The sequence below is a fragment of the Podarcis pityusensis genome, assembly GCF_964106645.2.
Source record: "Podarcis pityusensis genome assembly, chromosome: 5".
Classification (NCBI taxonomy): Eukaryota; Metazoa; Chordata; class Lepidosauria; order Squamata; family Lacertidae; genus Podarcis; species Podarcis pityusensis.
This window is the reverse complement of record NC_138032.1, coordinates 86,040,362-86,054,181: the sequence shown is the minus strand read 5'-3', so window position 1 is coordinate 86,054,181 and position 13,820 is coordinate 86,040,362. Positions and strand designations below refer to the sequence as shown.

Sequence of the window (13,820 nt, the reverse complement as noted above, 5' to 3'; positions counted from 1 at the left end):
AGGGCTGCACATTTCCCCATCCTTGCAGCAATGCTTTGGAAAGGTGGTGTGTAATCTCCAACAATATCCACAATATTTTTCGCACTCTCTCTCCTTATCACACGTCTACCAAGAAGTGGGCTTTTTCAGAAGCGGCACCAAGCTTTGTGGGTCGATCAAGGCTATTTTTAAAGCTTTGCAAATTATTGATATAAACATGGGACTTTTCACATCCCACCATTTCATTAAAACCATAGAATCGTTCCCAAGACTCTTATTGTGCACAGATTTCATAACCATGCCTTGGCGTATGTAGAACTTTAGCGTAGCAAGAAGGGCGAGGGAAACCTCACCGGACTTGAGCCTTGAGCTGAAATGAGCCTTAAGAATGTACGCCAGCATTCGGGACCTTCTGCTTGAGTTGGGGAATCAAGCGCATAGCCTTTTGCCCTTTTTGTGCTCCGCAAGCTTTCTCCCCTGCCCCACCAGACTGTCGCAAGAAGTGGACCGCCCCAGAGGCCAGTGTAGAGGGGCTATGCAGAATACCCACGCTTACCTCTGAATGGGGGCTGTAGCATGGGTGCCAAACGTCTTGCCATGTTTGCCAGATTCATTTAAGATTGCTGCAACAACGATGCCAACCCTTGCAAATGATTTTTTGGGGGGTTGGGGTTTTTTTTTGCATCTCATGACAACACAAGTATCATTTTGACCTTGGCGGTTTTTATTTTTGGAAGGGATAACAGAGAAGCAAACAGTCCAAAATGAATTTTCCAAGCAAAGCAACACTGAACACACACACACATTTTCTCACTGATTTTAATAACATGCTTGAGAAAAACAATATTATTTAATTTATATTCCACCTTTTTACCCAAGGCGATTATGGAGTCGTACATCATTCTCCTCTTTCCTCATTTAATCCCCACAACCACTCTGTGAGGTAGGTTACACTGAGAAACCCAAATTCACCCAGCGAGCTTCGTGGCTGAGTGTGGATTTTGAACCCTAGATCTTAAGTCTGACACTTTCCACTACACCGCACTTGCTTCAGTTTAAAACGTAGTTTTAAAATATCATTTAAAACCTGTCCTGGTAGACATTGTAGTTGAGATTTGGTGCCTTCTGAGCTTTTAACTTTAAGGTCACTGGGGTGTGTGTGGGATCAATAAATAAACCCAGCTGTTGAGAGAAGCTGATCCTAACTGCTGTATCTTGGTAATTCCATTCAGGAGAACATTATCTGCAGTGCCCTGTCCCAAGGTGGCTGCAATGTGGGGTTTTTTTCCCTGCACATAAATATTATTGTGGGTTTATGGGTCTTCAAAAGTAGGTGGAGAATAAATGGCTACAGTCTGAGCCACTCTTCCAGCAGAAGACATTGTGTGTAGAAGCCAATGGCTCTGAGGGGAGGCGCAAAAACCGAGCAGATTGCTTTGGGCTGGCTGTGAAAAATAGCTTCAGTTGTGTATTACTTGTTTATTCCGACTGTGCAGCAAATTAACTTTCCCCCCTTTTCTCTTCATGCTCTGCCAGTTTAATTTTTCCTTCTTCCTGGACAATAAATTTCTTGCCTTGCCCTCTCTCCTGCTTCCCAGTGTTACTTGAACATTTGCTAGGATATACACCCTATTTTTGTTGGCTGTTGTGGTACTCAAACGTGGTGAGACAGAAGGGGGGGGATATTTATTAGTCCCATGTCCTCTACGAAAGTGCACAGAGTCCCACAGAATCCTTCACTCGGCAACATGGAAAAATAAATTTGAAATAGAGCCCGTAAGATGGATTGTTAATGCAAATCCCTTTAGTGGCAAGTGTGTGTGGTTTAATTGCCTAATGCTTTGAACCACTTTGGGTTATGGACAGCATGAATGACCCTAGAAATAAGGTGCAGTAGAACTTCCTCTTTGCCTCTTCTCCCTGCAAGTCCCCCTAAATATGTTCTGGGTTTCCCCCCAACCCTCTGGAGCATATTTTGGAGGTGGGAGAGGAGAGGGAGGGAAAGTTCCATTCAACAGCCAGAAGAGTAGAATTATTTGGTTGGATACCACCCAATATTTTTTAAACTGACACGTCCTTCATACTGGAAGGTGCTACTGGAAGGATTTTTTTTATTTTGACGTCCTTCATATTTAGTAAACACACGCATCTTAACTTTCAGGCACTCCCCCCACAGCTCGCTGTCCCCTGTCCCATTTTGAGTTGTAGGATCAGGACAGAGAAGGGAGGTGGTCACATTGGGATCAATAATTCCCCAGAAGGCAACAAGTTGCTTTTGTCCATAAGTGCTTGCTATCTCTTAAGCAGATGTTTCAGGTTGCCCGACAGAAAGACTTCACCACTTGGTCCTCATGAAAAGAAATGGCCCTTACTCAACGCACTGCATTTAACCACTGTGTTTGCCCAGAAAGCAAAAAGAGATGAAATCCCACACTTAAGCTGCATCTAAATTATTTGAGAGCATATAATTGCATAAACTGAGTAATTGGAGGGGGGGGGGGAGAGAAAGTTTAATACCGAAAGCCGCTATTCTTGAAGAAGGAAGTGTGAACATGCAAAAACACGGGGAGGGGGGGAGGGTTCGTGAAGGACGTGGGGGCTGGGGGGGCAAACTGAAATAAAATGTGATAATTGTGTGTGGGTCTGGTTGCACTTGAAAAGGCAGTGTTTGCCCCTTTTGGTCTTCTCTTTCTGCAATGGATTGGTACCCTGAAGATTGGCTGCGATAATAGCGAGCTGTTCTGTGTTTTTTTAGAGACATCCTTCCCACAGGATGTGATTCAGGATACTCTTGACAAACGATTTGGAAATCCTCATTTGGATTTTTGTAGAACAACATTGTGGCAAAACAATCTGGCACCATCTCATTAACCTTCTGCTAACAGAAACATTTCCGACTGGCTTTGTTTGTGTGTGCTGCTAACATCACTTTCTGTCTGCTAACAATTAACAACTGATCATGTCCTCCTAATGAGCAGCCTGTCCTGTTTCTTCCACAATCCCTTGGCTTTCTGTCCTGACTTCCTTCCTGCAGTGTGTTTTGCTTTCACAATAACCTCCTTTTCCATGGCCTGGACCAAGACGTGGTGGTGCCTGCAGTAATTTCGTTGTCCCCGAAGGGGGCAATGACAATAAAGATATTATTATTATTATTATTATTATTATTATTATTATTATTATTATCTTTGTCCCAATTCCCTCACCCTCACCCCCACCCCCACATTCCTGCCACAAAATAATGGACAGGGAGCACGATTTGCTTGCAAATTCTCCTGTGCAAACCTTGCTGAAATGAATAGGAGCTCTTTTCAACAAGGACACACACAAAAGCCGTCGAGCAACTTCCATTCATATCCGTGAGGCTCCGTAGGGTCAGGTCTGCCACTTCCCCACCCTTAATAGCACCCAAGACTTGCTAGGGGTGCCTGCCTCGATTGTCTTGCGGCAAGGCCTCTCCCATCTCTTTTGGGCACAGAAAGCAGCCCCTGGCATCTCTGCTCCCTGGCGGTTTTTTCTCAGCACTCAAGCCTCATCGTTGAAACTTTCCTCTTGCACCCCCTAAGTAATCTTTAAGTGTTGCACTTGCTTTTGTTTCTCGTTTCCTTTCCTGTCTCCGTGGCGCCATTGTCTTGCCAGAAAAGAATGTTGTGGTGAAATAGAAGACACTTTAGAGAGGACCTCGAGTGAAAAACGATGATGATTCTTGGTGTGCTTTCTCTAAACTCTTGTTGTTTCTCTCCTTGAAGCCTTTGTAGATTCTCAGGTCAAGTATTCCCTTGGAATTGCGTCCCTTCCTCCCTGCCCCTCCTTCCGTTGCCTTCCAGAATAAAGGGATTTACTAAAACCAGCTCAGTTCTTGCTCTTTGACCAGATCCTGCTTCTTTATACTAACTGTCCCTGTTTCTTCATCCCCCCCCTTCCGCATCCCCCCCCCGCCCAACCTGCGAAGCCTGATGTGACTGATGAGGTTAAGGAAGCCCCTGAGGCTGATGTAGATGTAGATCAGGAGGAGGAGGAGGAGGAGGAGGAAGCAGATGTTGAATTCACTCTCCCCTCTGACATTGAAGATGATTACGAGCCTGAGCTGCTGTTAATGCCAACCAACCAGCCCGTTAACCAGCCCATTCTGGCCGCTGCTCAGTCTCTGCACCGGGAAGCCACCAAGTGGTCTAGTAAGGTACTTCCTCCATTTCCCCCTGGCGACTGACCCGCGTTGCATCCAGCCATTTTGGAACGTTGACACATTTGCATTCACTCTTGATCCTTGCCGGGTCCCATTTTCGTTTTCTTTCTTTCTTTTCCTTTTCTGAATTGGAATGAAATTCGAGTTTGTCTGCACTTCATTGTTGAGGATTGAGAGTGGCTTCACATGTTTCTGACAGGCCTGCTGGCGATGATGGCCGGGCTCAAAAAGCTTCATTTGGCTCACAACTTCCTTCGTTTTACTCTCCTTCTTAATCAAGGCTTCCTTTCCCTGTCGTTGCTCTCTGTCTTACCTGTCTCTTCACGGCAGTGGTTCTTTTTCGAAAGGGAAGAGAAAACAAACAAACCAAACAAACATACGTACAAACCAGCTGACTACCTGTGAAGCCATGGTTGACAGTCTCTCAGTGACTTCCAGATTGTGAGGGAGTCGTCGTTGTCATTCCCGAAGTCATTTAACACGCATCATTGTGCTTTTCTGCCTCTTATCAATGGCTTCCACTAAAACGTTGGACAGACCAGGAATGGCTTGGTATGGCGGCGTTGCCCAGGAGTTGGACCTGCTGATGTGCACTTGGCTGTAATGTAAAAAGGCTGGCCCATGGTGAGAGGACTTTGGCCAACAAGCTATGCTGAATGTGTTGGTTGCTAAGTTCAGACTTCGTTGGGTTTTCTAAAAAAATACACAACCCATGATGTTGATGGAGATCCTCGGTCCGTGGCTCGGAGCGATCTTAGTCCTGAGCTTGCTGGCACTAATCGCAAACAAATGTTTGGGGAGCTGTCGGGTCACTTTTTCGCTTTTGGGACTAGCATGCTGCAAGGAGTTAAGTGTGTGGCTGTGCAGTTACTAAAAATTAGGTATGTATGTGTGGAAACCCCCTTTCTTTAAAAAATTGAGTCTTTCTTTCATTGTCTTTTCAGTCAGTAATGGTGATCTTTTGGTGCCTGTGCGCAAAATTCACGTGGTGTTTTTCCATGTGTAGGTTAATGTGGGGCACAATTTAGCGCACTCTTTCTCCTTTGCACATCTCCTTGAAATGAATGGAGAAGCCCCCTATTCATTTTAAGTGAGATGTGCATGAGAACATGTCGCTGCATTGTGCTTCGTGGGCTAGATCTCTCTCTCCCTTAAATGGTACCCAGAACCTGCCATTGCCACCACTTGCCTCATGGTGTGAAGGCCTCTCTCATTTTACACTCTGCTTTGCCTTCTACTCTTCAGAAACCAGCCAAGAAGACGCATGGCCTTCATTGCTCAAGGGGGCTGGCAGTTCACCCTTAACCGTTACTCATCACAGCAGCAAGCACATGTTTAGCATCCTGGCTCATTGCTCCTGCGATGGTGATACGCAATTTGTGTGGTGGAACATGCATGTTTGCACATGCATTTTTCTTTTGTACAAATACACACACACACACACACACACACACACAGTATTTTCAGTGCACTGGTTAAAAACAAATGTGTGAAGAGACTCCTGAACAAGGATATGGCTCTTCAGACTTTTGCAACTCAGCAGCTTTTTGTAATGTGTACAACATGCTGGTTTTATGCACTGCATAATGGAAATATGTCCGTAAGGACCACAAGTCCCCTCCTGCAGCTATCACCACACTGTGTGCCTTTTGTTGTTGCCGTTGTTACAAACGCTTTTCTCCCGGTAGTCCTAATGCCTAACAGCCACTTTCCTGCATGCAAAAGATTACAGTCCAGGCACTTTTTCCTATTTTCTCACTGTTGGTCAGTATGTCATGTTAACTAAGCACTCTTCACAAAAACACTGCACAGATTTTTTTATTTTTAAATGAATTGATTACATTGATCTTGAATACTTTTTCAGCTATAGTATTTAATATGGAAAAATGTTATTTCAAACACCAGTTATTTATATTGTCCCTCAAAAAATAAAGAACTCCCTCTCAAAACAGTGGCTGTTAAAAAGTTGTGTTACAAGTTGAACTGAATGGTTGCGGTTCAGCCTCAAGTTTGCAAACTCCCCCACTTCTGCTCTGGTGTGGCCATGAGTAGACAGGAGTGCAGAAACTTTTGATACTACTTTTGATTAACTGTAGCTTGTCAATTTCATTCACCCCCAACAAACTACAGTCATACCTTGGTTTTCGAACAGCTTAGTTCTCAAACGTTTTGGCTCCTGAACGCCGCCAACCCGAAAGTGACTGTTCCGGTTTGTGAACTATTTTTGGAAGCTGAACGTCCGACGGGACTTCTGGTTGGCTGCAGGAGCTTCCTGCAGCCAATCTGAAGCCGCGCTTTGGTTTCCGAACCATTGGAAGTCGAACGGACTTCTGGAATGGATTCTGTTCAACTTCCAAGGTAAGACTGCATTGCTAAGCCAGCTGCATAACCTATAGTTTAGCGTGATGTCCAAGTGCAGCCCAATGCCTCTCTTCTCCACGGAAGGAAGATGAGATAGTCCTAAGTGGAGGAAAGGTGGCAATTCTTACAGCGCTGCTGTCAACTTGATGAATTAAGTGGTAGTTGGTTTTCACAACAGGAGAGTTTGCCACTTGAGAAATAATAGCTTCATATGTTTGCAAATGACTAAGTCCTGAAGATTTTTCTCTTTTGAGGTTTCAGATGATGCGCACACACCTTGCCGCAGGCCTCATCTTAGAAGCGCCGCTTCCTTTTACGTGGAATAACTGGTGGTTTATTAAAAATAATTTACAATTTTTTAAAAAACCTGCTACCATCTAAGCATGCCTTTTTACATATACAGCTGATCAAAAGGATTAATTGACGCTCTGACTTCTCCCTCAGCTGTGTCCCCCTCAGAAAAGTTGTCATTTGTGACTGTAGAGTGCCAAATTGGGATGCGCCATGTCCATTTGTATGTTGATATTAAGAATATTCACCTTCATAACACTGGATGCTTTAAACTTAAGGCAATCTTCTTGCACCCTTATTAAAAGGATAGATGTTTAACTGGTAAAACTGTCTGAACTTAGCCGCTTTCACTTCAGCAACAAACTAACACTGCGTGTCCACAACGTATTTTTATTTTTTTACGGGCCAAAGCTTGTTTTTCACTTTTTGGGGGAGAGAAAGTATTTCACAACTGGCCTTTGGGGCAAAGCTCTTTTCCAGTGCTCTTTGTGGAGCGGCGTCTGCACCGCACAGGATGTCTCTTCCTTGCCCTTCCAGAGCGAGGGCTTGCTTACAGGACAGGGGTGACGGCGCGGGCCGATGTCTGGCTCCCAAGCTTTCATGGCTACCCTTGCTCTTTTCCAGGGCAACGACATCATCGCCGCCGCCAAGCGAATGGCCCTCCTCATGGCCGAGATGTCGCGCTTGGTCAGAGGCGGCAGTGGGAACAAGCGGGCTCTCATCCAGTGTGCCAAGGATATCGCGAAAGCTTCCGACGAAGTGACCAGGCTGGCCAAGGAGGTCGCGAAGCAGTGCACTGACAAGCGCATCAGGACAAACCTTTTGCAGGTGGGTCACCAGCCACTGCCTGAAGAAGGCAGGGAAGCAGTGAGAGCTGGCGTTGGTAACAGAGATGGCATGCGGTCAGTGGACTAAGGGGACTAGGCTAGTGGCAGGGACATGGATGGCACTGTGGTCTAAACCACTGAGCCTCTTGGGCTTGCTGATCAGAACGTTGGCAGTTCGAATCCGCACAACGGGGTGAGCCCCCGTTTCTCTGTCCCAACTCCTGCCAACCTAGCAGTTTGAAAGCATGCCAGTGCAAGTAGATAAATAGGTACCACTGTGGCGGGAAGGTAAATGGCGTTTCCGTGCGCTCTGGCTTCCATCACGGTGTTCCCTTGCACCAGAAGCGGTTTAGTCATGCTGGCCACATGACCCAGAAAGCTGTCTGTGGACAAACGTCAGCTCCCTTGGCCTGAAAGCGAGATGAGCACTGCAACCCCGTAGTCGCCTTTGACTGGACTTAACCGTCCAGGTGTCCTTTACCTTCCCCCCCTTACTAGGCTAGTCTCCTAAATGTTCCCCTGACGTCTCCTTCCCAAAGCCCGGGAAGCTTCTGCCCAGTTCAGGGAGGGAAGTGTGATACTCACCTGCACATCATTGCGACGTCACACATGCAGTGTCCCGGTCGTCCTCGCAGGCTGTTGCCTCTGGCCCTAACTGTACCCCTATTTCACCGCACCCCACTGAGAGATGGGTTTGTTTTGGAGCAGGGGGGCTACTTGAGAGCCCAAACAGTGGGCTGGCTTGCTCAAATTCGCCCTCCTTGTTCTTTTGGACCTGTGGCCTACTTTAAGATTGCCAGGTCACAATGCGGCAGTAACGGTAGGTGCCACAGATGGCAGAACTATCCAGCCAAGGTCTTTCATCACGGCAACAGCTTTGTTTTAGCCTGCTTGTTTCTCGACTGGTCTCAACAGCGCTCCTATCTTCTCCTGCACGACAATGTAATCCTGGCCAGACTAGTTTAGGGTCTCAAAGACATCAGACTGCGGACTAATTCCCTGAGCAGCTGCGCTTTCTGTGGCCCTGTACCACCTAAGCCTGAGGCTTCGCTGCCACGAGCACAGCACAGTGCAGCTGAATGCAAGGAACAGCCCCTTGTGCAGAGAGCCTTGCAGAGCAAGGTGGTAAGGTGCCAGCCTTCAAATACCGTATTTCAGCTCTATAAGACGCACCAGACCATAAGACGCACCTAGTTTTTGGAGGAGGAAAACAAGCTTCTGGGATAGCTGTGCAGCTTGCATTCGCTCCATAAGACGCACACACATTTCCCCTTACTTTTTAGGAGGGAAAAAGTGAGTCTTATAGAGCAAAAAATACGGTAGATAGCTGGTCCTCTGAATCTCTAGGACTGGCAAAGAAAGCAATGATATTCTATAGCCTTTTAAATGTGTTTGTGGGAGTTGGGGGGAGGGAGAGCTATTGTTTTGTTGTTTTTGTTTTAACTACTTATTTGTATTTTTATCTTGTGAACCACCCTGATATAAGGATGGTATATCAATTAATAATAATAATAATAATAATAATAATAATAATGCTGGAAAGTGACCCCAAACCTGCCCACAAGTCCTTGAGGAAATAAGACAACTTAGATGATACCTTAGTGATAGTTCCCTACCACTGAAGCAGCTTGCCGTGTTTCTTGAGAAAAACATGGGTGGCTTGAAGAGGAGTGGGAAATAACCAAGGAAAATGAACATTTATGCTTGCCACTGCTTTTGGGGGGGGGGGGAACACACAAGAGAAGAGTGGTATAATTTTATATAGACAGTTTCTCAGCTGTGCAATTCTGTTTCCATGCAGGTTTGCGAGCGAATCCCAACCATCAGCACGCAGCTCAAAATCCTCTCCACTGTCAAAGCCACCATGTTGGGCCGCACTAACATCAGCGACGAGGAGTCTGAACAGGTAATTCTCACGCCTGCCACAAGGGGGTGCGTGTGTTGCAAGCTTGGAATTGTCCACTGCATCAGGCTTTGCACGATTGGTGAAACGATGTCAGCTGCCTGCAGGGCCTCCCTTGCTATCCTTTTGCTCTTGTAAGTTTTCTTGCTAGAGTAACTGAAAGGTGTGGCTCAAGGTGTGCTTATTTCTACGTGCATCACACTTTGTAGATTCGAAACAGCAAGTGTGACTATGACGAACTGACCCTCATTAGAAAACTAGGATGTGCTTTTTTGTCAGGTACACTCAGTGGCAAACTGTCCCTGTTTTTGCTGTGTTGATGTCCTGCAACAAAATATAATTTATGATCCTGTTGGGTGTAGTGAAGGGTTAACCTTCTATGCCTCAGGACTGAGGGGACGGGCTTACAAGGGAAGTAAGCCAGCACATGACAAAAGCAGCTTGGAATGCTGTGTACTGAGTAGATCCTAAGGTAGACCTGGGTTTCTTGCTTAATAATAATAATAATAATAATAATAATAATATTTTTTATTTATACCCTGCCCTCCCCAGCCAAGGCCAGGCTCAGGGCGGCTAACAAGCAATAATAAAAACAAGTTGAAAGAATACAACGTAAAAACAAGATTAAAATACAACATTAATAAAATTTCCCACAGCCTGTTTAAATAGTTATTAACTAGCACCCTCTGGTGGATACAAATGAATCGTTCTTTGGTTTGCCTGAACGCTGCCGTAAGCCACCAGATTTTATCAATATCCAACGCAGATGTTGTTTTGCTGTTGGGGACAATTATCCCAAACCTTCCCAGTGACTGTCAGGTTTTGCTTTCCATTAGGAAAATGTGGCCACTAGCTTTGGTGGTTTTAAAAGGGGCTTAGACAAATGCCCGAAGGACTGATCCTCACAGCTGCTAGCTGTGTTAAGATAAAGGGACTCCACTTTCATAGGCAATTTATCTCTAAATTCCTGGGGTGGGATCCAGGCTGTCAACGGAGATTGGGACTGTTTCTTCATGCCTCACCTATGGGCTTCTCTGCCTGGGTGCTGGAAGTTGGAGAAGATGGGCCTTTCCCAGATCCCCCAGGGCTGCTCTTACAGATGCTTCTTCTTCTTCTTCTTCTTCTTCTTCTTCTTCTTCTTCTTCTTCTTCCTCTTCCTCTTCCTCTTCCTCTTCTTCTTTTTTAAGTAAGGCAAGTGAATGGGCATCCATCTCTCCTGGATGCTTTTGCTGAGATACCTGCATTGCAGCGGGTTGGACTGGATGACCCTCGGGGTCCCTTCCAACTCCACAATTCTATGAAATACTTTTGCAAAGCTAGCTGCCGAGGGGTTAGAGCAGAAGCTGAATGTACATCCCATGAACTTGTCTCTCAGCACTCTTTTTACTCTCTTGAATGTGAATGTCCCAATCACTGCCAGCACAGCCGGAGATCACTATGTGCAGCTAAGAGCTGTATTGGCACATATAGGGCAAAACAGTTGGAGCCTACAGCTGGCATTTTCCAGAATGGTCTATGGCAAGGTAGTCGATGTGGTCTCCCCCCCCCCACCCCCCGATGTTGCTGCACTCCAGCTCCTATTAGGGAGCACAGGGAGGCTGAGTGGAAAATTCCACTAAAATAAAAACATCTCTGTCAGATGTTTGCATACTTGGTGTCATTTGGGCTGTGCGTGGTGCTTTAGAATCATGATTTTCAGGTTGGACATTGGATTGATACTGTTGAAGCACACAGCTTGTCTTCAGATGTCCCCCCCCCCCCCGATGAAAAGCCAGGTTTTAAATATTAGCATGAAGTTCTTGAGACCTTGTTAGATGCCCACATACTGGAATGGGCTTGCTGCCAGTTCAGCCTCTTTTGTTGATGCTCTTTATTCTAAAAATGAGCCATGCCTCTCAGGTTTTCATCTGAAAACGCTTGTGTTCTTTTTATATATATATTTTTAAGTGCTTTCAAACAACTCTTTCTTCTGCAGGCCACGGAGATGTTGGTTCACAATGCCCAGAACCTTATGCAGTCTGTCAAGGAAACAGTTCGGGAAGCTGAGGCCGCCTCCATTAAAATAAGAACAGATGCTGGATTCACTCTACGCTGGGTCAGGAAAACTCCTTGGTACCAGTAGAGCGCTGCCTTTCCCCTAAGCATATTTTTTTTAATAGAAAACCCCCTTGTTGGAGCAAAGAGAATTCTGTAAACAGCCAAAAGGTGCTTGAGCGATTAAAACTAGCCCCCTCCCCTGGAACTCCCTCTCTTAAGGGCTTTCATAAGTGTGCTGAGCTACCTTTGGTATCTAACCTCACCACAATTAGCTTTCACAACGACAAGCTTTTCTCTCTTTGCTTTTGAGGGTTTTTTATATCTCCCGTTTTCATGAACTCTGTAACCTCAGTTTCCCCTCCCTGTTCTGCAGCATATATTCCAGTGGTTTTCTAGGAGAGGCAGTATATGCAGATTTCACTTTAGCATGGATGAAAACTCTGGGAAGCTGGTTTGCTTAGCTGTTTATTGTGAGGGACAACCAGAAGACAGAACAGTCCAGCACTTCCGTTTTCTGCTCCCTTTCCTCTAACTTCTTTAAAACCAGTGTGTTGCTGAGTTTGTTTCATTTCTTTCAAAAGTTTTCCCTTGCTGCAAGGGAAGAGGTGCTGTGTTCAAAAGCTGCTGCTGCTCGTCGTTCTGCCCAATAGTGATCTCAAAAGCCATCAAAATCTGGGAGTAGCTGCCATTAGTCAGTTCAACACCTTATTGGTGACAAAACTGACCACTAATAACCATTTGGAGCATTTAATTGAGAGGGAGCAGGGAGAGATTACGCAGCATCCCTTACTCTTTGGTCAGGAACAAAACAGCTGGGAGAGTTTTAAATTATATTTCAGCCTGTTCCCACTGGCATGAGGCTATGTCTTGCTTGACCTCCCTGTCCTTTTTTTTTTTTATTGTACCCATAGGACAAAAATGTGTGTTTATATCAGGTTTCGTTTTGATTATCCTGCTTGCTTTAGCAGCGGAACAGTTCTTTCTCTGTTCTAGCCAATCACCCTTGGGATGTGTTGGAGAAGGTACGAAAGCAGAACGTCTCCTATGAGGTAACACAAATAATGATCACTTTGGGCTTTTACACAGTGAAACACTCCTCAAATCCAGTGCTCATCAGTTGAATCGGCTGGCAAATGGAATGTTCTCTTTCAACCATGGTAGGGAAACTGGGATGCTTAGTGCTGAAGTAGTATGCCTTTATTTTTGTACTGATCTACACACCGTTGTCTTCTGCAGTTGCATAGAGCAGATAATTTATGGCCCCGTGCATCAGAGATACCTCTTGCAGAAGCGCCACTGACACTAATGAAAGAGCACCTCTTGTCTTTTGCAGGGCGATGTTCCTGCGCAAATCACTAGTCCTACTTCTGAATTGCTTGTGTATTTGCAAATAAGTTATGTACTGATGCTGTGGTGCCCCTGTGCTGTCACGCAACAGAAGTTCATGCTCAGGAGACCTATAGAAGTGCTAAGAGGCGGCGCTTGTTTACCTGCTAAAAGTTTCTTTAAACTTAACTTCTGTGCCCCCTCTTTCTGGTGCAATTTAAAAGGGATTTTAAAAAAAACACACACACACAGAAATGACCTTTTAATGACTTCTTTACAACTGCCTAGAGCAAGGGAATTTGCTTGCCCACCTTTTCCTGAATACTTAGTGACTGCGCGGTACTCAAAATTGTCACATAGGTTTCTGGCAATAAGTAGCCACAACCAGAAGATGAAAGGGAACATCACAGCCTTAGTCTGGATGCCTTGTTGCCTTTGCTTGGTTTGCATGAACTCAGCAGGAAGAGGAGACTTTGAATGTCTTTTACCAACATATAGTCCAGCCTTTTCATCACGAGCTTTTAAAATCATCACCATTTAATAGCTTGACTTTGTATTAATGCAATATTACTAATGCCTTTAATTACATGACGGTTTATACCAAAGACTGCTTTTTGTTAAGGAATGTTTGAAGGAAAGCTCTGACTCATATTTGCCTTGGATATTTCTTCAGAATGTTTTACTAAGTTCTAAAGTCTTTTATAGAAGTTAATATCCTCCACACTTTATGCAATTTATGCTTTCCTGAACACTTGTTCATCAGACCTAAGATGAAGCAAACTTGAATGTCAGTTAGGAGCATTTTGCCACTAAATACCTTTGTTTATAAACCAGAATTTTGTTGTATATGCTAATATTTTCAACCTTCTTTGTTCTGTTCAAACAAAATAAAATGCATTTGTATAAAATGTCC

The 13,820-nt window shown here is 45.0% G+C and overlaps 1 protein-coding gene across 4 annotated transcripts in view; it reads left to right on the top strand.

Annotated features, from left to right (window-relative positions):
- Nucleotides 1-13,815, top strand: part of VCL (vinculin) — an 89,770-nt gene extending 75,955 nt beyond the window's left edge. For 2 of the 4 annotated variants that reach the window (XM_081006497.1, XM_081006498.1), the window contains exons 19-22: nt 3,929-4,156; nt 7,439-7,642; nt 9,443-9,547; nt 11,520-13,815. In XM_081006497.1, coding sequence (XP_080862623.1) covers nt 3,929-4,156; nt 7,439-7,642; nt 9,443-9,547; nt 11,520-11,666 — 684 coding nt within the window. In that variant the 3' untranslated portion in view covers nt 11,667-13,815. The remainder of the gene's footprint in view (nt 1-3,928; nt 4,157-7,438; nt 7,643-9,442; nt 9,548-11,519) is intronic. The other 2 variants (XM_081006499.1, XM_081006500.1) reach the window with 1 other exon arrangement.
- Nucleotides 13,816-13,820: the final 5 nt, after the last annotated feature.